The sequence below is a fragment of the Salvelinus fontinalis genome, chromosome 36, assembly GCF_029448725.1.
Source record: "Salvelinus fontinalis isolate EN_2023a chromosome 36, ASM2944872v1, whole genome shotgun sequence".
Taxonomy (NCBI): Eukaryota; Metazoa; Chordata; class Actinopteri; order Salmoniformes; family Salmonidae; genus Salvelinus; species Salvelinus fontinalis.
In genome coordinates this window covers 32,390,350-32,412,859 of record NC_074700.1, presented here as the reverse complement: position 1 = coordinate 32,412,859, position 22,510 = coordinate 32,390,350, and the positions used below count along the sequence as shown (strand labels likewise).

At 41.9% G+C, this 22,510-nt stretch overlaps 2 protein-coding genes and 1 non-coding gene across 4 annotated transcripts in view; all 3 read left to right on the top strand.

The window, feature by feature from the left end:
- The window catches only part of mus81 (MUS81 structure-specific endonuclease subunit), a 30,326-nt gene extending 28,467 nt beyond the window's left edge, over nt 1-1,859 (top strand). The window contains exons 15-16 of the mRNA XM_055901331.1: nt 836-919; nt 992-1,859. Coding sequence (XP_055757306.1) covers nt 836-919; nt 992-1,058 — 151 coding nt within the window. The 3' untranslated portion in view covers nt 1,059-1,859. The remainder of the gene's footprint in view (nt 1-835; nt 920-991) is intronic.
- A 2,232-nt stretch (nt 1,860-4,091) lies between these two features.
- LOC129835853 (small nucleolar RNA SNORD38) lies at nt 4,092-4,160 on the top strand. Its single transcript, XR_008756570.1, has one exon. It is a non-coding gene; the product is annotated as a small nucleolar RNA SNORD38 (small nucleolar RNA).
- Nucleotides 4,161-6,565: 2,405 nt separating this feature from the next.
- Nucleotides 6,566-22,510, top strand: part of LOC129835616 (transmembrane protein 151A) — a 48,061-nt gene continuing 32,116 nt past the window's right edge. For both annotated transcript variants that reach the window (XR_008756478.1, XM_055901330.1), the window contains exon 1: nt 6,566-7,724. Coding sequence is in view for 1 of the 2 variants with exons in the window: in XM_055901330.1 (XP_055757305.1) it covers nt 7,653-7,724 (72 nt within the window). In the remaining variant the exon portion in view is untranslated. The remainder of the gene's footprint in view (nt 7,725-22,510) is intronic.

Sequence of the window (22,510 nt, the reverse complement as noted above, 5' to 3'; positions counted from 1 at the left end):
GGCTGGTTTCTCTGTTAGGTGAGAGAGGGCTGGTTTCTCTGTTAGGTGAGAGAGGGCTGGTTTCTCTGTTGACAGGTGAGAGAGGGCTGGTTTCTCTGTTGACGTAGGTGAGAGAGGGCTGGTTTCTTTGTTGACGTAGGTGAGAGAGGGCTGGTTTCTCTGTTGACGTAGGTGAGAGAGGGCTGGTTTCTCTGTTGACGTAGGTGAGAGAGGGCTGGTTTCTCTGTTGACGTAGGTGAGAGAGGGCTGGTTTCTCTGTTGACGTAGGTGAGAGAGGGCTGGTTTCTCTGTTGACGTAGGTGAGAGAGGGCTGGTTTCTCTGTTGACGTAGGTGAGAGAGGGCTGGTTTCTCTGTTGACGTAGGTGAGAGAGGGCTGGTTTCTCTGTTGACGTAGGTGAGAGAGGGCTGGTTTCTCTGTTGACGTAGGTGAGATGGGGCTGACTACTTTCAAATTGTTTTCTTTCATCTTTATTTAACCAGGTTAAAGATAAAGCAAAGCAGTGCGACACAAACAACAACACAGAGTTACACATGGAATAAACAAACGTACAATCAATAACACAATAGAAAAGTCTATATACAGTGTGTGCAAATGAGGTAAGATAAGGGAGGTAAGGTAGTAAATAGGCCATAGTGGCGAAAACAATTACAATTTAGCAATAAAACACTGGAGTGATAGATGTGCAGAAGATGAATGTGCAAGTAGAGATACTGGGGTGCAAAGGAGCAAAACAAAAAACACTGGGGATGAGGTAGTTGGATTGGCTATTTACAGATGGCCTATACCAGCATGTCCTTTATCTCTCTCATCTCTCTCTCCTCTCATCCCTCCAGTCTGTTGAAAGCATATGAGCAGTGCCCCAGCGACACAGAAAGAGAGAAACTACTCTCCTCCGTCCGATATGGAAAACTGAAAAGGTGAGAACGTGTGAAAAGAACTGCAGATGTTAATGAATTGACTGCTTATTGTTGGTTCTGTTTGCATTTCAGGAACTTGGGTCCAGCTTTGAGTCGCACAGTCTACCAGCTCTACTGTACGAAAGGAGCACTGTCATAGACACACTCTCGCTCACTCACCACAACACACACACACACCTCTACAATGTAGTGTTTAAAATACTTTGTTCCTTTGTCATTCCCTGCCAAGGTAAACCTATATGTAAATGCTGCTATTGTTGTGCTTTTTTTAACTATTTTCTAGTCAAGTGCGGCAGTGGGTAGCCTAGTGGTTAGAGCGTTGGACTAGTAACCGAAAGGTTGCAAGATCGAATCCCCGAGCTGACAAGGTACAGATCTGTCGTTCTGCCCCTGAACAAGGCAGTTACCGTTCCTAGGCCGTCATTGAAAATAAGAATTTGTTCTTAGCTGACTTGCCTAGTTAAATAAAGGTTAAATAAGTGAAAAGAAAAAAGTATTTTAAAAAGTTCTAGAAATTATGTTTAAGAATGAATAAAAGTCTTGGCTGTAGTTTGGAGAAATATTATGTGTTGTTGTCACTGTTATAAATGGATGTGTTACCCATAACACCCAAAGATGTTCCAGTTTATCACATTAAAGCATTTTAAAACAGCCCTAATTGTACAAAACATTAGGTACACCTGCTCTCCCCATGACATAGACTGACCAGGTGAATCCAGGTGAAAGCTATGATCCCTTATTGATGTCACTTGTTAAATCCACTTCAATCCGTGTAGATGAAGGTGGAGGAGCAGTGGCGACACGTCATTCTGTTTTCAGCCCTGCCTTTTTTAGCTTAGGGGGGGAAAAGGCCTGTTTTTTAATGTAATTTTGGCATCGATACGTGTGTCACATATCAGTTTGCAAAGAATGTAAACAATGTAATAAAGCTGTATACAAACATGGTCTCTCTTTGTTTTCTTGAGTAAAGCAGCTCCCAAAATGCATGTGTTTCAGCCTAGTGCTTTCTGTGGTGGTGGGGCAGCCAGCGGAAAAACAGAGCGTAGGGGTTGGTAATGTTCTCTAGTTGCGCCGTGATTGGCCCAGTGTTCTGTCACTCATGGGGGACACTACGTCACCGAAAAATCTATGGGGAGAGTTTGAGAATTCAAGCCCCCTGGGTGCTGCCATAGAGTTACATTAGAAGTGCCCATCCAAGATCATTGGCCACAGATAAAATTACGTCAAATTATGTTATATCTACAGTATCTTTGATTAGACTGATCATGTTAACATCATACTTTCAAAATCTTAGCTAGCAGTCATCATCATCAATCACGTCGACAATCTACTGGCAAATACGTTTTAGTCCTTATTCATAGGAAGATAAAACGTATCGGTGCTCATCGGCCATAGAACATAAACATTACAAAACTGGAAATCGCAAATCCAACAATGAGAAGTTTGGAAGGAATCAGTGGCTACCTGCAAGCATTGCAAAGCAATCACTAGCCTGCTATTCAGTGGAGTGGGTGTGTGGTCCCAAGTCTGGGTTTAAGGGCCTCTTTTTCCAAGCTTAAAAGGATAAACATTCAACATTGGCCATATTGTCAATGAAGCATGATTTCTGCTGCGCTGGAAACTGAAATCTGACTTCAGTGAGTCCAAGACAACTGGGAACTCGGGGAACAAACGAGCTCCGACTGGGAAAATACGTTGTCAAATGGTCATCCCAACTCAGAATTTTAAGTCGGGAACTCTGGCCTCTTTCTAGAGCTCCGACCTGAAGATCACTGACGTCATGATTCAACCTTGTTTTTTTCCCAGAGTTCCCAGTTGTCTTGGAAGCACCATAAATCCAGAGAATGCCAGACTTTGATGTCAAAGTTTGATGAGAAAATTTGCCCACAAGGACTTCCTGTTCAAGTGTGCACATCACAAGGTGAGTCCAGAAATGTCTTGTATGCTGCTGCATTAATGATGTAATATGCCAGGGAGATGTGTATACTGTAGCTAAGAAAGTAATACTAAGTATATGTTGTGTAGTAAACTGTTAGTAGCCCATGAGCCTCACCTTAATAATTTGGTCCCTTTTCCCTCTCACAACTTCTACTGTTCTGACTTGGTGGTGCACATGTAGCCTATAACCTGTTTTAGAGAAATGTAGTTATTGAATATTGTAAGAGCTTCATAAATTATGTATTGTGCCAGCAGGGTTGGGGAGTAACTGATTACATGTAATCAGTTACATGTGAGGGATTCCGTTACATTACCAGCAAAAATATTGTAATCAGATGAGATTCTTTTGAACAACTTGATTACTTCGATGATTACTTTTACATTCAAAAAGGATGTTTTTTCATTCAGAATAATGAAAAAAAAATGTCATCTGTATTTTGAATGACATTCAAATCAGCATTGAAAAAGGAGCAAGTTTAAATTTGTTCAATGTGAACAAGTCTGACCATAATTCAGAGACCACTATGATGTCAGAGACCACTATGATGTCAGAGACCACTATGATGACAGAGACCACTATGATGACAGAGACCACTATGATGACAGAGACCACTATGATGTCACTCCAAATATGTTTGATGGATTGTAGGAAAAGAGCAGGAATAGGCTTTTGTAGGCTACATTTCAAGCCATGTCTTCCAATGGTGGGACTGCTGTCGGCGTCCAAAGATGATCCAACTTGAATAAACGCTTGGAGGTAAGGATGACAGCAGTGGGGTAGTCAACGGCGATACGGATGTCACTTCTTATTGATATCTACATAGCGCACTGATGTGAATCACAGCTTTTTACCAAAACAGAGGCGGGGCAACCGCTTTGTTATTGTTTCATCTGTGGATTTGCCCTTTAAACAGCTGCGTATTATCAAGATGTCATAGTGTCCACAACAAAAAGGAAAACAATAGGCCTATAGCCAATGCAGCACATGGCATCCATTTTTCACATGTAAATAGCACTTTTCAGTGGTGCTCAAAACATGCCATTCCATGACAACATCATAAACAACAGAGTAAGGCTGGGTAATAAGTCCTTAGTTTTGGGGTTATATTCAGGTAAAACAATATGGATAATCTATACTTCCATATTTCCACTCCTGTTCTTGAAGATCAAAGGGTATAACATTTATTGGAATGACTGGAATTGTGATAGACTTTGGTTTTTAATGTAAAGATATTTTCCATGAAGATACCTATGTCCAGTTCTGCTACTGAATGTTTGTGACAATATTCGTGACTCTGAGAAAGACAAGAAAAATAAAAAAAATATATAATTGAATATTATTTTATGTTGTAGAAAGCGATGGGTTAGAAGAAGCCTACATAACCAACCCATAAAGTAAAATTTAACATCCATATATGGCCAGCTATGTAAACTTTAACATTGATTTATCCTGCAATACATGTCGTTCAATTGGTAACATACATTTTTGTCTTCTTCTAATGCCTCTTAAGGGTAAAGTATTCTAAAAGTAACAATGTAATCAGAGTACGTTATTGAGTTTGGGTAATCTAAAATTGATGTTACTGATTACAATTTTGGACAGGTAACTAGTAACTGTAACGGATTACAGTAACCTACCCAACCCTGTATGCCAGGGAGATGTGTATACTGTAGCTAAAAAAGTAATAATTAGTGTATGTTGTGTAGTGAGCTGTTAGAAGCCCATGTGCCTCACCCTAATAATTTGTCCCTTTTCCCTCTCATAATTTAGCCTACTGTTCTGACTTGGTAGTGCACATGTAGCCTATAACCTGTTTTAGATAAATGTAATCATTGAATATTGTAAGAGCTTTCATTGTCTGCTTTTATCCTACGGCTCTGACTTGGTGTACAGGGAGAACACTGTAAGAACGGCCCATGTTCTGAATTCTGTCGCTGTACATTTCAAAGGTGCTTAACAAAAGTCAATTCAGAACAAATTCTTATTTAACAATGAAGACATCAGCCAAACCCTTCCCTAACCCGAATAACTCTGGGCCAATTGTGTGTCGCCCCTATGGGACTCCCGATCACAGTCGGCTGTGATACAGCCAGGGATCGAACCAGGGTCTGTAGTGACGCCTCTAGCGCCAAGATGAAGTGCCTTAGACTGCTGCGCCACTCGGGAGCCACTAATAGCTATATTGACTACGTCCGTCCTAGCTCGCTCATTAATGTCTTTTATCGAAATTACGAATTGCCTCTTACCACTCGTCGTCCCCTTATGCCATAGTTTGTACATCTCAATTGTCAGAAGAAAAAAACACATTTGTTTCAGCAAGTCAGCCATATAAGCTATGTTTTCTTAAAAGGCAGTAAATGAGGCTGAATGAACTGTTTCCCTGTCAGACAAGGCTCCGCTGAAAGCCAGCTGTAGCAGTGGTAACGTGGTGGGACAGCTTTAACAGTTTGTGCGCACCGTTTGTCACCGTTATAGTGCAATGAATGTATTGTTTTGTGTTGTGTAGTGGCTTTGCTGGCATGCATTTAAAAAAAAATGGTGTTTGCCCCACCAAGATTTCCATGCTAAACCCGCCATTAGGGAGGAGACAGGTTAACGGAGGACTTTTAATCCTTGAGACATGGATGTGCGCGACTCAGAAAGGTAGGGTAGTAGGTGCCAGGCACACCGGTTTGTGTCACGAACTGCAACACTGTGTAACGCTCGTCTTCCTCCTCGTCTGAGGAGGAGCAAGGATCGGACCAAAGCGCAGCGTGGTTTGAATACATAATTTAATATTATCAACGAAGACGAAAAACACTTGACAAAATACAAAAACAATAAACGACGTGAACAAACGAACGAAAACAGTACCGTGTGGCGAAACAAACACAGACACGGCAACAATCACCCACAAACAAACAGTGAAAACAGTCAACCTTAATATGATTCCCAATCAGAGACAATGACAAACACCTGCCTCTGATTGAGAACCATATTAGGCCAAACAATAAACCCAACCTAGAAACACATAACATAGAATGCCCACCCAGCTCACGTCCTGACCAACTTAACAAGACTGAACAAAGGAAATAAGGTCAGGAACGTGACACACTGCTGGGTTTTTCATGCTCAACAGTTTCCGGTGTGCATCTAGAATGGTCCACCACCCAAAGGACTGTGAGGGAACATGTTATGTTTGTGTGTATCAGATTGTACACAGTTGCTTTTCTGCCGACTAATTTCACTGGATTCATGCGAGTGGCTGATTGTGCCTTGGAGGGATCCTCACTCCAAGTATAAGCAATTTGTCAGTACGCCCAGAACATTGTTTTGAGAACCGAAAGGGGTATCTCAGTTTCAAGTTCTCAGTTTTGAGAGAAGAAACCTTGTGAGATATTGGTCAGTCACATACATGGAACCAGAGTTAATGATGAGTCATGTAAATCATGGTGATATGACTTGTTTGTATAGCCGTATATAAGAGTTCCGAAGTGAGTTCCGTATAAGAGTTCCCGAAGTGTGTGGTTGGCGGTTTTAGGGTCATGAAAATACTGTGTGGATTACATGTGTTTGATGTATTTGATACCATTCCACTCCAGCCATTACCACGAGCTTGTCCTCCCAAATTAAGGTCCCACCAACCTCCTGTGGTGGATTAGTGATGCATGGGTCAGCTGTTTGGTCACCCTCACCCACAATTGCTAATAACACATCCGCCGCCTCCTAGTCCTACGTTTCTGCTTATGCTTTTCGGTAGGCTATTTGCATGTCTGAAATGTTCACTTGAACACATATAATGATACGGTTGAGAATGTTGTTATTAGCAAATGCTGGTGACCGGGTGAACAAACAGCTGACCTGCGCATCTCTAATGTATGTTGGCTATATGCTCAGGTGGTGGGCGACGTCGGTGGGCAAGCAGAAGGATGAGTAGGTGGAACCTTCTAGTTCTAAGGAGACAAAATAGAAAGAAAATAACTACCAGAGATGGGTTTTATCGTTGTTATTTATTTATTTTAATTCAGAGAATAAACTGTTTACCATAGAAAAGGAATCGGTTGTTCCTGGTTTTGCTTTTTACCGAGATCGCTGTCTGCCTTCGGAAAAACATCCTCCTCCTACCCATCCATCTTTCACATCAGCGCTCTCGTGCCTGCCCCTCGTGCTCACTCTGAACGAAACCGTAACCGTTGGCTCATGCCGCGTTCATGTGCTAGTCGGAACTAGGACACTCGGAAATGTTCGACTTGCTAACCGGTTGAACAACCAGTAAGCAAGTTGGACATTTCAGAGTTGTCTAATTCCGAATAGTACATGAACTCAGCATTAGTCATCTCGAGCGTATGCAAACACACCGCCCCACCTGCGTCTAGAACGAAGCCTAGAAGCATCCCGGTTATCACCGCCAAACACTGAAGCGCACAGGACTAACGAACAGACGTTAATCTAATCTTTAACGGAAGAATTGTGGGTTTTATCTAATCTATGCTATGTTTGCATGGGAAAGGTGAATTAATCAAACCATGGAAGGCGTGAAGAACCGAGAGGCACCGGGTGAATGAACTCTTCTGATCCCGACAGAGACGACTTTCAATCGGCGTGGATTATGCGCATTTGCCGCAGGCTGTACTGTCATCACTACAGTGAAACCGGATCTCGACCGGCGACGGATGGGGTGACTCCCTCCGTGCCGAAGAGGTGGTCCCAGCCTCTGTCCAGGGCCGCCACTGCTGGGGTGGGTCCCCATCCCTGGCACCGTTAACCGTAGGGCTAACGGTAGGGCACGTGTCAGGGTGGAAGAGGAAAGATAACATGCAGACGGAGGTGCCAGTACCACCGGAGACAGGAGAGGAGACCTTAGAAGACCGAGCAGGGAGAGAGGAGGTAGGGGAACACTGCGGTGTGACTGACTGAATGACTGGGTGTATAGGCTACATGGGGGACAGGCGCGCTTAGCCTAATTGTCTTTAAGGTCCATCAATAGATCAGACGCGCCTTTTTAGTTTATCCTTAGTTTTTATAGATGTGACACCTTTGCTTCCGGTGGCCTTGTTGTCATGGGTGATGGTGCAAGTTTTACTGTAGATGATAACACGTGACTGAAGATGCATGTCTTGGCCTACTCAACACTTTTAGCCTAGAAATTAATTGCCAATTTATAGGGATGGTAGGTCTATAGTCCTATAAAAAACATGAGCTGGCGCACACCCAGAGAAACGTATTTTATGTAGAGGTGCTGACTAACGTGGAATATAAACTATAAGCTATAAAAAAGAAACACAGTCACACGCTCTATATATAAACTCCCAGTCATTTATTGGGTAAAAAAAAACATCAACGTTTCTGCATCTCTGTGCCTTCTTCAGGGTGATGTCATGAATGCTCGAACCAATGACAACAATGAAGGGTGTGTCATAATGATTAAGTTAATTAGAATGAATTGAGTGAAACTGTTAAAAAAAAAATATATAGTTTATGGCATATTAAATATATTAGGCTATTGTTATCATATGGAAACATAATTGAATATTGTACGTAGTAGTAGCATCAACATACATTATTGGTTAATTCAATAGTTTTTTTAAAAAAACATAGTCTGACTATGGCCTATTAGCATTGTTTGAAATGTTCCACAAGATGTGTTTTGTTAAAGGGGAAACTAATGTTGCCTATAGCACATCCAGATAGGGACAAAACATTACCACGGTGCGGATGAAAGGGCAGTGAAAAGCAAGGTGCCCTATTTCACTAACCTTATATACACTACATGACCAGAACCAGAACCAGAACACTACATATATACACTACATATACACTACATGACCAGAAGTATAACACTACATGACCAGAAGTATAACACTACATGACCAGAAGTATAACACTACATGACCAGAAGTACACATACTGATATATATATTTAATTTAACCTTTATTTAACTTGGCATGTTAGTTAAGAACACATTCGTATTTACAATGATGGCCTACATATAGGGGCCTACTGTAAATTACATTATGTCTGAGCGTGGACGTGTTGTCGATAAACTAGATTAAATTAACAACAAAAAAGTGAACAATTCGAAACGACTAGTTTTAAGTGTCTGAATACTCTTACAGGCGCTATAATGGCTCTCCATATAATATACTACATGGTACTACAAAATTAGGTGGACACCTGCTGGTCCAAAATCATGGGCATTAATATGGAGTTGGTCCCTCCCTTTGCTGCTATAACAGCCTCCACTCTTCTGGGGAAGGCTTTCCACTAGATGTTGGAACATTGCTGTGGGGACTTGCTTCCATTCAGCCACAAGAGCATTAGTGAGGTTGGGAGTACTGATGTTGGGCGATTAGGCCTGGCTCGCAGTCTGCGTTACAATTCATCCCAAAGGTGTTCAGTGGGGTTGAGGTCAGGGCTCTGTGCAAGCCAGTGAAGTTCTTCCACACCGATCTCGACAAACCATTTCTGTATGGACCTCGCTTTGTGCACAGGGGCATTGTTATGCTAAAACAGGAAAGGGCCTTCCTCAAACTGTTACCACAAAGTTGGAAGCACAGAATCATCTAGAATGTCATTGTATGCTGTAGTGTTAAGATTTCCCTTAACGGTAACTAAGAGGCCCGAACCATGAAAAACAGCCCCAGACCGTTATTCCTCCTCCACCAAACTTTACAGTTGGCACTATGCATTGGAGCAAGTAGCGTTCTTCTGGCATCCGCCAAACCCAGATACGTCCATCGGACTGCCAGATGGCGAAGCGTGATCCATCACTCCACCGAACGCGTATCCACTGCTCTAGAGTCCAATGGCGGCGAGCTTTACACCACTTAAGCCGACACTTGACATTGAGCATGGTGAACTTAGGCTTGTGTGCGGCTGCTCGGCCATGGAAACCCATTTCGTGAAGCTCCCGATGAACAGTTCTTGTGCTGACGTTGCTTCCAGAGGCAGTTTGTATCTCGGTAGTGAGTGTTGCAACGGAGGACAGACACATTTTATGAGCTACACGCTTCAGCACTCAGCGGTTCCGTTCTGTGAGCTTGTGTGGCCTACCACTTCGCGGTTGAGCCGTTGCTGCTCCTAAATTAATCCACTTCACAATAACAGCACTTACAGTTGATCGGGGCAGCTCTAGCAGGGCAGAAATTTGACGAACTGACTTGTTGGAAAGGTGGCATCCTATGACAGTGCCACTTTAAAAGTCACTGAGCTCTTCAATAAGACCATTCTACTGACAATGTTTGTCTATGGAGATTGCATGGCTGCGTGCTCGATTTTATACACCTGTCAGCAACGGGTGTGGCTGAAATAGATGAATCCACTAATTTGAAGGGGTGTCCACATACATTTGGCCATGTAGTGTATTTCAGGCTGTTTGATGCAGCCCTCTGAAACACATTATCAATAGGCAGCTGTAGCCTGTCCTAAACACATTATCAATAGGCAGCTGTAGCCTGTCCTAAACACATTATCAATAGGCAGCTGTAGCTTGTCCTAAACACATTATGAATAGGCAGCTGCAGCCTGTCCTAAACACATTATCAATAGGCAGCTGTAGCCTGTCCTAAACACATTATGAATAGGCAGCTGCAGCCTGTCCTAAACACATTATGATTAGGCAGAAGCCTGTCCTAAACACATTATGATTAGGCAGCTGTAGCCTGTCCTAAACACATTATGAATAGGCAGCTGTAGCCTGTCCTAAACACATTATGATTAGGCAGCTGTAGCCTGTCCTAAACACATTATGATTAGGCAGCTGTAGCCTGTCCTAAACACATTATGATTAGGCAGCTGTAGCCTGTCCTAAACACATTATCATTAGGCAGCTGCAGCCTTTCCTAAACACATTATCATTAGGCAGCTGCAGCCTTTCCTAAACACATTATCATTAGGCAGCTGTAGCCTGTCCTAAACACATTATGATTAGGCAGCTGTAGCCTGTCATAAACACATTATCATTAGGCAGCTGTAGCCTGTCCTAAACACATTATCATTAGGCAGCTGTAGCCTGTCCTAAACACATTATCAATAGGCAGCTGTAGCCTGTCCTAAACACATTATCAATAGGCAGCTGTAGCCTGTCCTAAACACATTATGATTAGACAGCTGTAGCCTGTCCTAAACACATTATCATTAGGCAGCTGTAGCCTGTCCTAAACACATTATGATTAGGCAGCTGTAGCCTGTCCTAAACACATTATCATTAGGCAGCTGTAGCCTGTCCTAAACACATTATGATTAGGCAGCTGTAGCCTGTCCTAAACACATTATGATTAGGCAGCTGTAGCCTGTCATAAACACATTATCATTAGGCAGCTGTAGCCTATCCTAAACACATTATGAATAGGCAGAAGCCTGTCCTATTCCACAGCATGTAGAACTAGTCCGACTCAAGACAACAGCCTGGATGTTTATTTCGGGAAGGCTGATATTCCCATCTCTCCATCCTCAGCCATGCCTGCATCCCTCCCCCGTTCCTTTTCTCTCGCCCTCCATCTCCCCCTCCATATTTCCTGTGCAGTCTGCTGCATGTCTGCATTGCAGTCTGCCTGCCACAACCGCTGCTCCCCGCCTCATCTACCTACCTCACCATCTCTCTATTCCTTAATCTCTCTGTCCTCTCCCTCCATCTCTCTCTGTCCTCTCCCTCCATCTCTCTCTGTCCTCTCCCTCCATCTCTTTCTGTCCTCTCTCTCCATCTCTCTCTGTCCTCTCTCTCCATCTCTCTCTGTCCTCTCCCTCCATCTCTCTCTGTCCTCTCCCTCCATCTCTCTCTGTCCTCTCCCTCCATCTCTCTCTGTCCTCTCTCTCCATCTCTCTCTGTCCTCTCCCTCCATCTCTCTCTGTCCTCTCCCTCCATCTCTCTCTGTCCTCTCCCTCCATCTCTCTCTGTCCTCTCCCTCCATCTCTCTCTGTCCTCTCCCTCCATCTCTCTCTGTCCTCTCCCTCCATCTCTCTCTGTCCTCTCCCTCCATCTCTCTCTGTCCTCTCTCTCCATCTCTCTCTGTCCTCTCTCCATCTCTCTCTGTCCTCTCTCTCCATCTCTCTCTGTCCTCTCCCTCCCTCCATCTCTCTCTGTCCTCTCTCTCCATCTCTCTCTGTCCTCTCCCTCCATCTCTCTCTGTCCTCTCTCTCCATCTCTCTCTGTCCTCTCCCTCCATCTCTCTCTGTCCTCTCCCTCCATCTCTCTCTGTCCTCTCCCTCCATCTCTCTCTGTCCTCTCTCTCCATCTCTCTCTGTCCTCTCTCTCCATCTCTCTCTGTCCTCTCCCTCCATCTCTCTCTGTCCTCTCCCTCCATCTCTCTCTGTCCTCTCTCTCCATCTCTCTCTGTCCTCTCTCTCCATCTCTCTGTCCTCTCCCCGTCTCTCTCTCCCTCCATCTCTCTGTCCTCACCATCTCTCCCTCCCTCCATCTCTCTGTCTTCACCATCTCCCTCTCTCTCCCTCGTCTCTCTCCTCTTCCATCTCGCTGTCCTCTCCCTCCATCTCTTTCTCTCTCCGTCTCTCTCTCTCCCTCCATCTCTCTGTCCTCTCCCTCGTCTCTCTCCCTCCATCTCTCTGTCCTCTCCCTCCATCTCTTTCTCTCTCCGTCTCTCTCTCTCTCTCCATCTCTCTGTCCTCTCCCTCGTCTCTCTCTCCCTCCATCTCTTTCTCTCTCCGTCTCTCTTTCTCTCTCCATCTCTCTGTCCTCTCCCTCGTCTCTCTCTCCCTCCATCTCTCTGTCCTCTCCCTCCATCTTTACTCTCTCTGTCTCTCTCTCTCTTTCCATCTCTCTCTCTCTCCCTCCATCTCTCTGTCCTCTCCCTCCATCTCTTTCTCTCTCCGTCTCTCTCTCTCCCTCCATATCTCTCTCTCCCTCCATCTCTCTGTCCTCTCCCTCCGTCTCTCTCTCTCCCTCCATCTCTCTCTCTCCCGCCATCTCTCTGTCCTCTCCCTCCGTCTCTCTCTCTCCCTCCATCTCTCTCTCTCTCTCTCCCTCCATCTCTCTGTCTTCACCATCTCTCTCTCCATCTCTCTCTCCCTCCATCTCTCTGTCCTCTTACAACCCGTGTGTTGTGATAGTAGCGTTGTTTGCTCTATAACCTGTTAGTTGATGCGTCTTGACACCGTGATCTACTGTACAGGCCTTAAGGCCGAGACAATAAGAAGACACAGTGGCAGAGTAAAGTCAACCACACTTTTGTTTCATCACTAAACCGGAGAGCGACCTCTGTCTTGTGAAGTTCACGAAACATTTAGAATGTAACCAACAGTTACATGACCTACAGCATCAAGGTCACGTTTTCCAACAGTTTCAGACTACTAAACAACTGTTGATTTAGTTACCTCACGTCGCAAAGAACCCTGGAGCTTCCTTCACCATTTACACACGTCATCTAATCACCTCTGATTAGTCTAACACAGTGACAACTGAAAGATACCAAAAACAACTTAGTCCAACGTAAGCTAAATATGACGTGGCTGTCCATGGTACTGATTTCTCTTTCTGTCTGTCTGTGTGTGTGTGTGTTTATTTATTTTATTTTACCGTTATTTTACCAGGTAAGTTGACTGAGAACACGTTCTCATTTGCAGCAACGACCTGGGGAATAGTTACAGGGGAGAGGAGGGGGATGAATGAGCCAATTGTAAACTGGGGATTATTAGGTGACCATGATGGTTTGAGGGCCAGATTGGGAATTTAGCCAGGACACCGGGGTTAACACCCCTACTCTTACGATAAGTGCCATGGGATCTTTAATGACCTCAGAGAGTCAGGACACCCGTTTAACGTCCCATCCGAAAGACGGCACCCTATACAGGACAGTGTCCCCAATCACTGCCCTGGGGCATTGGGATATTTTTTAGACCAGAGGAAAGAGTGCCTCCTACTGGCCCTCCAACACCACTTCCAGCAGCATCTGGTCTCCCATCCAGGGACTGACCAGGACCAACCCTGCTTAGCTTCAGAAGAAAGCCAGCAGTGGTATGCAGGGTGGTATGCTGCTGTGTGTGTGTGTGTGTGTGTGTGTGTGTGTGTGTGTGTGCGTGCGTGCGTGCGTGCGTGCGTGCGTGCGTGCGTGCGTGCGTCATACTCTGTTATACAGTAAACGGTCTATCACTCTGTTAAACAGTAAACGGTCTATCACTCTGTTATACAGTAAACGGTCTATCACTCTGTTATACAGTAAACGGTCTATCACTCTGTTATACAGTAAACGGTCTATCACTCTGTTATACAGTAAACGGTCTATCACTCTGTTATACAGTAAACGGTCTATCACTCTGTTATACAGTAAACGGTCTATCACTCTGTTATACAGTAAACGGTCTATCACTCTGTTATACAGTAAACGGTCTATCACTCTGTTATACAGTAAACGGTCTATCACTCTGTTATACAGTAAACGGTCTATCACTCTGTTATACAGTAAACGGTCTATCACTCTGTTATACAGTAAACGGTCTATCACTCTGTCACTCTGTTATACAGTAAACGGTCTATCACTCTGTTATACAGTAAACGGTCTATCACTCTGTTATACAGTAAACGGTCTATCACTCTGTTATACAGTAAACGGTCTATCACTCTGTTATACAGTAAACGGTCTATCACTCTGTTATACAGTAAACGGTCTATCACTCTGTTATACAGTAAACGGTCTATCACTCTGTTATACAGTAAACGGTCTATCACTCTGTCACTCTGTTATACAGTAGACGGTCTATCACTCTGTTATACAGTAAACGGTCTATCACTCTGTTATACAGTAAACGGTCTATCACTCTGTTATACAGTAAACGGTCTATCACTCTGTTATACAGTAAACGGTCTATCACTCTGTCACTCTGTTATACAGTAGACGGTCTATCACTCTGTTATACAGTAAACGGTCTATCACTCTGTTATACAGTAAACGGTCTATCACTCTGTCACTCTGTTATACAGTAAACGGTCTATCACTCTGTTATACAGTAAACGGTCTATCACTCTGTTATACAGTAAACGGTCTATCACTCTGTCAGACAGTAAACGGTCTATCACTCTGTTATACAGTAAACGGTCTATCACTCTGTTATACAGTAAACAGTCTATCACTCTGTCAGACAGTAAACGGTCTATCACTCTGTCAGACAGTAAACGGTCTATCACTCTGTTATACAGTACACGGTCTATCACTCTGTTATACAGTAAACGGTCTATCACTCTGTTATACAGTAAACGGTCTATCACTCTGTTATACAGTAAACGGTCTATCACTCTGTCACTCTGTTATACAGTAAACGGTCTATCACTCTGTCGTACAGTAAACGGTCTATCACTCTGTTATACAGTAAACGGTCTATCACTCTGTTAAACAGTAAACGGTCTATCACTCTGTTATACAGTAAACGGTCTATCACTCTGTTAAACAGTAAACGGTCTATCACTCTGTTATACAGTAAACGGTCTATCACTCTGTTATACAGTAAACGGTCTATCACTCTGTTATACAGTAAACGGTCTATCACTCTGTTAAACAGTAAACGGTCTATCACTCTGTTATACAGTAAACGGTCTATCACTCTGTTAAACAGTAAACGGTCTATCACTCTGTTATACAGTAAACGGTCTATCACTCTGTTATACAGTAAACGGTCTATCACTCTGTTATACAGTAAACGGTCTATCACTCTGTTATACAGTAAACGGTCTGTCACTCTGTTATACAGTAAACGGTCTATCACTCTGTTATACAGTAAACGGTCTATCACTCTGTTATACAGTAAACGGTCTATCACTCTGTTATACAGTAAACGGTCTATCACTCTGTTATACAGTAAACGGTCTATCACTCTGTTATACAGTAAACGGTCTATCACTCTGTTATACAGTAAACGGTCTATCACTCTGTTATACAGTAAACGGTCTATCACTCTGTTATACAGTAAACGGTCTATCACTCTGTTATACAGTAAACGGTCTATCACTCTGTTATACAGTAAACGGTCTATCACTCTGTTATACAGTAAACGGTCTATCACTCTGTTATACAGTAAACGGTCTATCACTCTGTTATACAGTAAACGGTCTATCACTCTGTTATACAGTAAACGGTCTATCACTCTGTTATACAGTAAACGGTCTATCACTCTGTTATACAGTAAACGGTCTATCACTCTGTTATACAGTAAACGGTCTATCACTCTGTTATACAGTAAACGGTCTATCACTCTGTTATACAGTAAACGGTCTATCACTCTGTCACTCTGTTATACAGTAAACGGTCTATCACTCTGTTATACAGTAAACGGTCTATCACTCTGTTATACAGTAAACGGTCTATCACTCTGTTATACAGTAAACGGTCTATCACTCTGTTATACAGTAAACGGTCTATCACTCTGTTATACAGTAAACGGTCTATCACTCTGTTATACAGTAAACGGTCTATCACTCTGTTATACAGTAAACGGTCTATCACTCTGTCACTCTGTTATACAGTAGACGGTCTATCACTCTGTTATACAGTAAACGGTCTATCACTCTGTTATACAGTAAACGGTCTATCACTCTGTTATACAGTAAACGGTCTATCACTCTGTTATACAGTAAACGGTCTATCACTCTGTCACTCTGTTATACAGTAGACGGTCTATCACTCTGTTATACAGTAAACGGTCTATCACTCTGTTATACAGTAAACGGTCTATCACTCTGTCACTCTGTTATACAGTAAACGGTCTATCACTCTGTTATACAGTAAACGGTCTATCACTCTGTTATACAGTAAACGGTCTATCACTCTGTCAGACAGTAAACGGTCTATCACTCTGTTATACAGTAAACGGTCTATCACTCTGTTATACAGTAAACAGTCTATCACTCTGTCAGACAGTAAACGGTCTATCACTCTGTCAGACAGTAAACGGTCTATCACTCTGTTATACAGTACACGGTCTATCACTCTGTTATACAGTAAACGGTCTATCACTCTGTTATACAGTAAACGGTCTATCACTCTGTTATACAGTAAACGGTCTATCACTCTGTCACTCTGTTATACAGTAAACGGTCTATCACTCTGTCGTACAGTAAACGGTCTATCACTCTGTTATACAGTAAACGGTCTATCACTCTGTTAAACAGTAAACGGTCTATCACTCTGTTATACAGTAAACGGTCTATCACTCTGTTAAACAGTAAACGGTCTATCACTCTGTTATACAGTAAACGGTCTATCACTCTGTTATACAGTAAATGGTCTATCACTCTGTTATACAGTAAACGGTCTATCACTCTGTTATACAGTAAACGGTCTGTCACTCTGTTATACAGTAAACGGTCTATCACTCTGTTATACAGTAAACGGTCTATCACTCTGTTATACAGTAAACGGTCTATCACTCTGTTATACAGTAAACGGTCTATCACTCTGTTATACAGTAAACGGTCTATCACTCTGTTATACAGTAAACGGTCTATCACTCTGTTATACAGTAAACGGTCTATCACTCTGTTATACAGTAAACGGTCTGTCACTCTGTTATACAGTAAACGGTCTATCACTCTGTTATACAGTAAACGGTCTATCACTCTGTTATACAGTAAACAGTCTATCACTCTGTTATACAGTAAACGGTCTATCACTCTGTTATACAGTAAACGGTCTATCACTCTGTTATACAGTAAACGGTCTATCACTCTGTTATACAGTAAACGGTCTATCACTCTGTTATACAGTAAACGGTCTATCACTCTGTTATACAGTAAACGGTCTATCACTCTGTTATACAGTAAACGGTCTATCACTCTGTTATACAGTAAACGGTCTATCACTCTGTTATACAGTAAACGGTCTATCACTCTGTTAAACAGTAGACGGTCTATCACTCTGTTAAACAGTAAACGGTCTATCACTCTGTTATACAGTAAACGGTCTATCACTCTGTTATACAGTAAACGGTCTGTCACTCTGTTATACAGTAAACGGTCTATCACTCTGTTATACAGTAAACGGTCTATCACTCTGTTATACAGTAAACGGTCTATCACTCTGTTATACAGTAAACGGTCTATCACTCTGTTATACAGTAAACGGTCTGTCACTCTGTTATACAGTAAACGGTCTATCACTCTGTTATACAGTAAACGGTCTATCACTCTGTTATACAGTAAACGGTCTGTCACTCTGTTATACAGTAAACGGTCTATCACTCTGTTATACAGTAAACGGTCTATCACTCTGTTATACAGTAAACAGTCTATCACTCTGTTATACAGTAAACGGTCTATCACTCTGTTATACAGTAAACGGTCTATCACTCTGTTATACAGTAAACGGTCTATCACTCTGTTATACAGTAAACGGTCTATCACTCTGTTATACAGTAAACGGTCTATCACTCTGTTATACAGTAAACGGTCTATCACTCTGTTATACAGTAAACGGTCTATCACTCTGTTATACAGTAAACGGTCTATCACTCTGTTATACAGTAAACGGTCTATCACTCTGTTAAACAGTAGACGGTCTATCACTCTGTTAAACAGTAAACGGTCTATCACTCTGTTATACAGTAAACGGTCTATCACTCTGTTATACAGTAAACGGTCTGTCACTCTGTTATACAGTAAACGGTCTATCACTCTGTTATACAGTAAACGGTCTATCACTCTGTTATACAGTAAACGGTCTATCACTCTGTTATACAGTAAACGGTCTATCACTCTGTTATACAGTAAACGGTCTGTCACTCTGTTATACAGTAAACGGTCTATCACTCTGTTATACAGTAAACGGTCTATCACTCTGTTATACAGTAAACGGTCTATCACTCTGTTATACAGTAAACGGTCTATCACTCTGTTATACAGTAAACGGTCTATCACTCTGTTATACAGTAAACGGTCTATCACTCTGTTATACAGTAAACGGTCTATCACTCTGTTATACAGTAAACGGTCTATCACTCTGTCACACAGTAAACAGTCTATCACTCTGTTATACAGTAAACGGTCTATCACTCTGTTATACAGTAAACGGTCTATCACTCTGTTATACAGTAAACGGTCTATCACTCTGTTATACAGTAAACGGTCTGTCACTCTGTTATACAGTAAACGGTCTATCACTCTGTTATACAGTAAACGGTCTATCACTCTGTCACTCTGTTATACAGTAAACGGTCTATCACTCTGTTATACAGTAAACGGTCTATCACTCTGTTATACAGTAAACGGTCTATCACTCTGTTATACAGTAAACGGTCTGTCACTCTGTTATACAGTAAACGGTCTATCACTCTGTTATACAGTAAACGGTCTATCACTCTGTTATACAGTAAACGGTCTATCACTCTGTTATACAGTAAACGGTCTATCACTCTGTCACACAGTAAACGGTCTATCACTCTGTTATACAGTAAACGGTCTATCACTCTGTCAGACAGTAAACGGTCTATCACTCTGTCGTACAGTAAACATTCTATCACTCTGTTATACAGTAAACGGTCTATCACTCTGTTATACAGTAAACGGTCTATCACTCTGTTATACAGTAAACGGTCTATCACTCTGTTATACAGTAAACGGTCTATCACTCTGTTATACAGTAAACGGTCTATCACTCTGTCAGACAGTAAACGGTCTATCACTCTGTCGTACAGTAAACATTCTATCACTCTGTCATACAGTAAACGGTCTATCACTCTTTTAAACAGTAAACGGTCTATCACTCTGTTATACAGTAAACGGTCTATCACTCTGTCCTACAGTAAACGGTCTATCACTCTGTCGTACAGTAAACGGTCTATCACTCTGTCATACAGTAAACGGTCTATCACTCTGTTATACAGTAAACGGTCTATCACTCTGTTATACAGTAAACGGTCTATCACTCTGTTATACAGTAAACATTCTATCACTCTGTTATACAGTAAACGGTCTATCACTCTGTTATACAGTAAACGGTCTATCACTCTGTTAAACAGTAAACGGTCTATCACTCTGTTATACAGTAAACGGTCTATCACTCTGTCGTACAGTAAACGGTCTATCACTCTGTCATACAGTAAACGGTCTATCACTCTGTTAAACAGTAAACGGTCTATCACTCTGTTATACAGTAAACGGTCTATCACTCTGTTATACAGTAAACGGTCTATCACTCTGTTATACAGTAAACGGTCTATCACTCTGTTATACAGTAAACGGTCTATCACTCTGTTATACAGTAAACGGTCTATCACTCTGTTATACAGTAAACGGTCTATCACTCTGTTATACAGTAAACGGTCTATCACTCTGTTATACAGTAAACGGTCTATCACTCTGTTATACAGTAAACGGTCTATCACTCTGTTAAACAGTAAACGGTCTATCACTCTGTTATACAGTAAACGGTCTATCACTCTGTTATACAGTAAACGGTCTATCACTCTGTCGTACAGTAAACGGTCTATCACTCTGTTATACAGTAAACGGTCTATCACTCTGTTATACAGTAAACGGTCTATCACTCTGTCACTCTGTTATACAGTAAACGGTCTATCACTCTGTTAAACAGTAAACGGTCTATCACTCTGTTATACAGTAAACGGTCTATCACTCTGTTAAACAGTAAACGGTCTATCACTCTGTTATACAGTAAACGGTCTATCACTCTGTTATACAGTAAACGGTCTATCACTCTGTTATACAGTAAACGGTCTATCACTCTGTCGTACAGTAAACGGTCTATCACTCTGTTAAACAGTAAACGGTCTATCACTCTGTTATACAGTAAACGGTCTATCACTCTGTCATACAGTAAACGGTCTATCACTCTGTTATACAGTAAACGGTCTATCACTCTGTTATACAGTAAACGGTCTATCACTCTGTTATACAGTAAACGGTCTATCACTCTGTTATACAGTAAACGGTCTATCACTCTGTTATACAGTAAACGGTCTATCACTCTGTTATACAGTAAACGGTCTATCACTCTGTCGTACAGTAAACGGTCTATCACTCTGTTATACAGTAAACGGTCTATCACTCTGTTATACAGTAAACGGTCTATCACTCTGTCACTCTGTTATACAGTAAACGGTCTATCACTCTGTTAAACAGTAAACGGTCTATCACTCTGTTATACAGTAAACGGTCTGTCACTCTGTTAAACAGTAAACGGTCTATCACTCTGTCACTCTGTTATACAGTAAACGGTCTATCACTCTGTTATACAGTAAACGGTCTATCACTCTGTTATACAGTAAACGGTCTATCACTCTGTCACTCTGTTATACAGTAAACGGTCTATCACTCTGTTATACAGTAAACGGTCTATCACTCTGTTATACAGTAAACGGTCTATCACTCTGTTAAACAGTAAACGGTCTATCACTCTGTTATACAGTAAACGGTCTATCACTCTGTTATACAGTAAACGGTCTATCACTCTGTTATACAGTAAACGGTCTATCACTCTGTTATACAGTAAACGGTCTATCACTCTGTTAAACAGTAAACGGTCTATCACTCTGTTATACAGTAAACGGTCTATCACTCTGTTATACAGTAAACGGTCTATCACTCTGTTATACAGTAAACGGTCTATCACTCTGTTAAACAGTAAACGGTCTATCACTCTGTTATACAGTAAACGGTCTATCACTCTGTCGTACAGTAAACGGTCTATCACTCTGTTAAACAGTAAACGGTCTATCACTCTGTTATACAGTAAACGGTCTATCACTCTGTTATACAGTAAACGGTCTATCACTCTGTTATACAGTAAACGGTCTATCACTCTGTTATACAGTAAACGGTCTATCACTCTGTTATACAGTAAACGGTCTATCACTCTGTTATACAGTAAACGGTCTATCACTCTGTCACACAGTAAACGGTCTATCACTCTGTTATACAGTAAACGGTCTATCACTCTGTTAAACAGTAAACGGTCTATCACTCTGTTATACAGTAAACGGTCTATCACTCTGTTATACAGTAAACGGTCTATCACTCTGTTATACAGTAAACGGTCTATCACTCTGTTATACAGTAAACGGTCTATCACTCTGTCGTACAGTAAACGGTCTATCACTCTGTTATACAGTAAACGGTCTATCACTCTGTTATACAGTAAACGGTCTATCACTCTGTTATACAGTAAACGGTCTATCACTCTGTCGTACAGTAAACGGTCTATCACTCTGTTATACAGTAAACGGTCTATCACTCTGTTATACAGTAAACGGTCTATCACTCTGTTATACAGTAAACGGTCTATCACTCTGTTATACAGTAAACGGTCTATCACTCTGTTATACAGTAAACGGTCTATCACTCTGTTATACAGTAAACGGTCTATCACTCTGTTATACAGTAAACGGTCTATCACTCTGTTATACAGTAAACGGTCTATCACTCTGTTATACAGTAAACGGTCTATCACTCTGTTATACAGTAAACGGTCTATCACTCTGTTATACAGTAAACGGTCTATCACTCTGTTAAACAGTAAACGGTCTATCACTCTGTTATACAGTAAACGGTCTATCACTCTGTCGTACAGTAAACGGTCTATCACTCTGTTAAACAGTAAACGGTCTATCACTCTGTTATACAGTAAACGGTCTATCACTCTGTTATACAGTAAACGGTCTATCACTCTGTTATACAGTAAACGGTCTATCACTCTGTTATACAGTAAACGGTCTA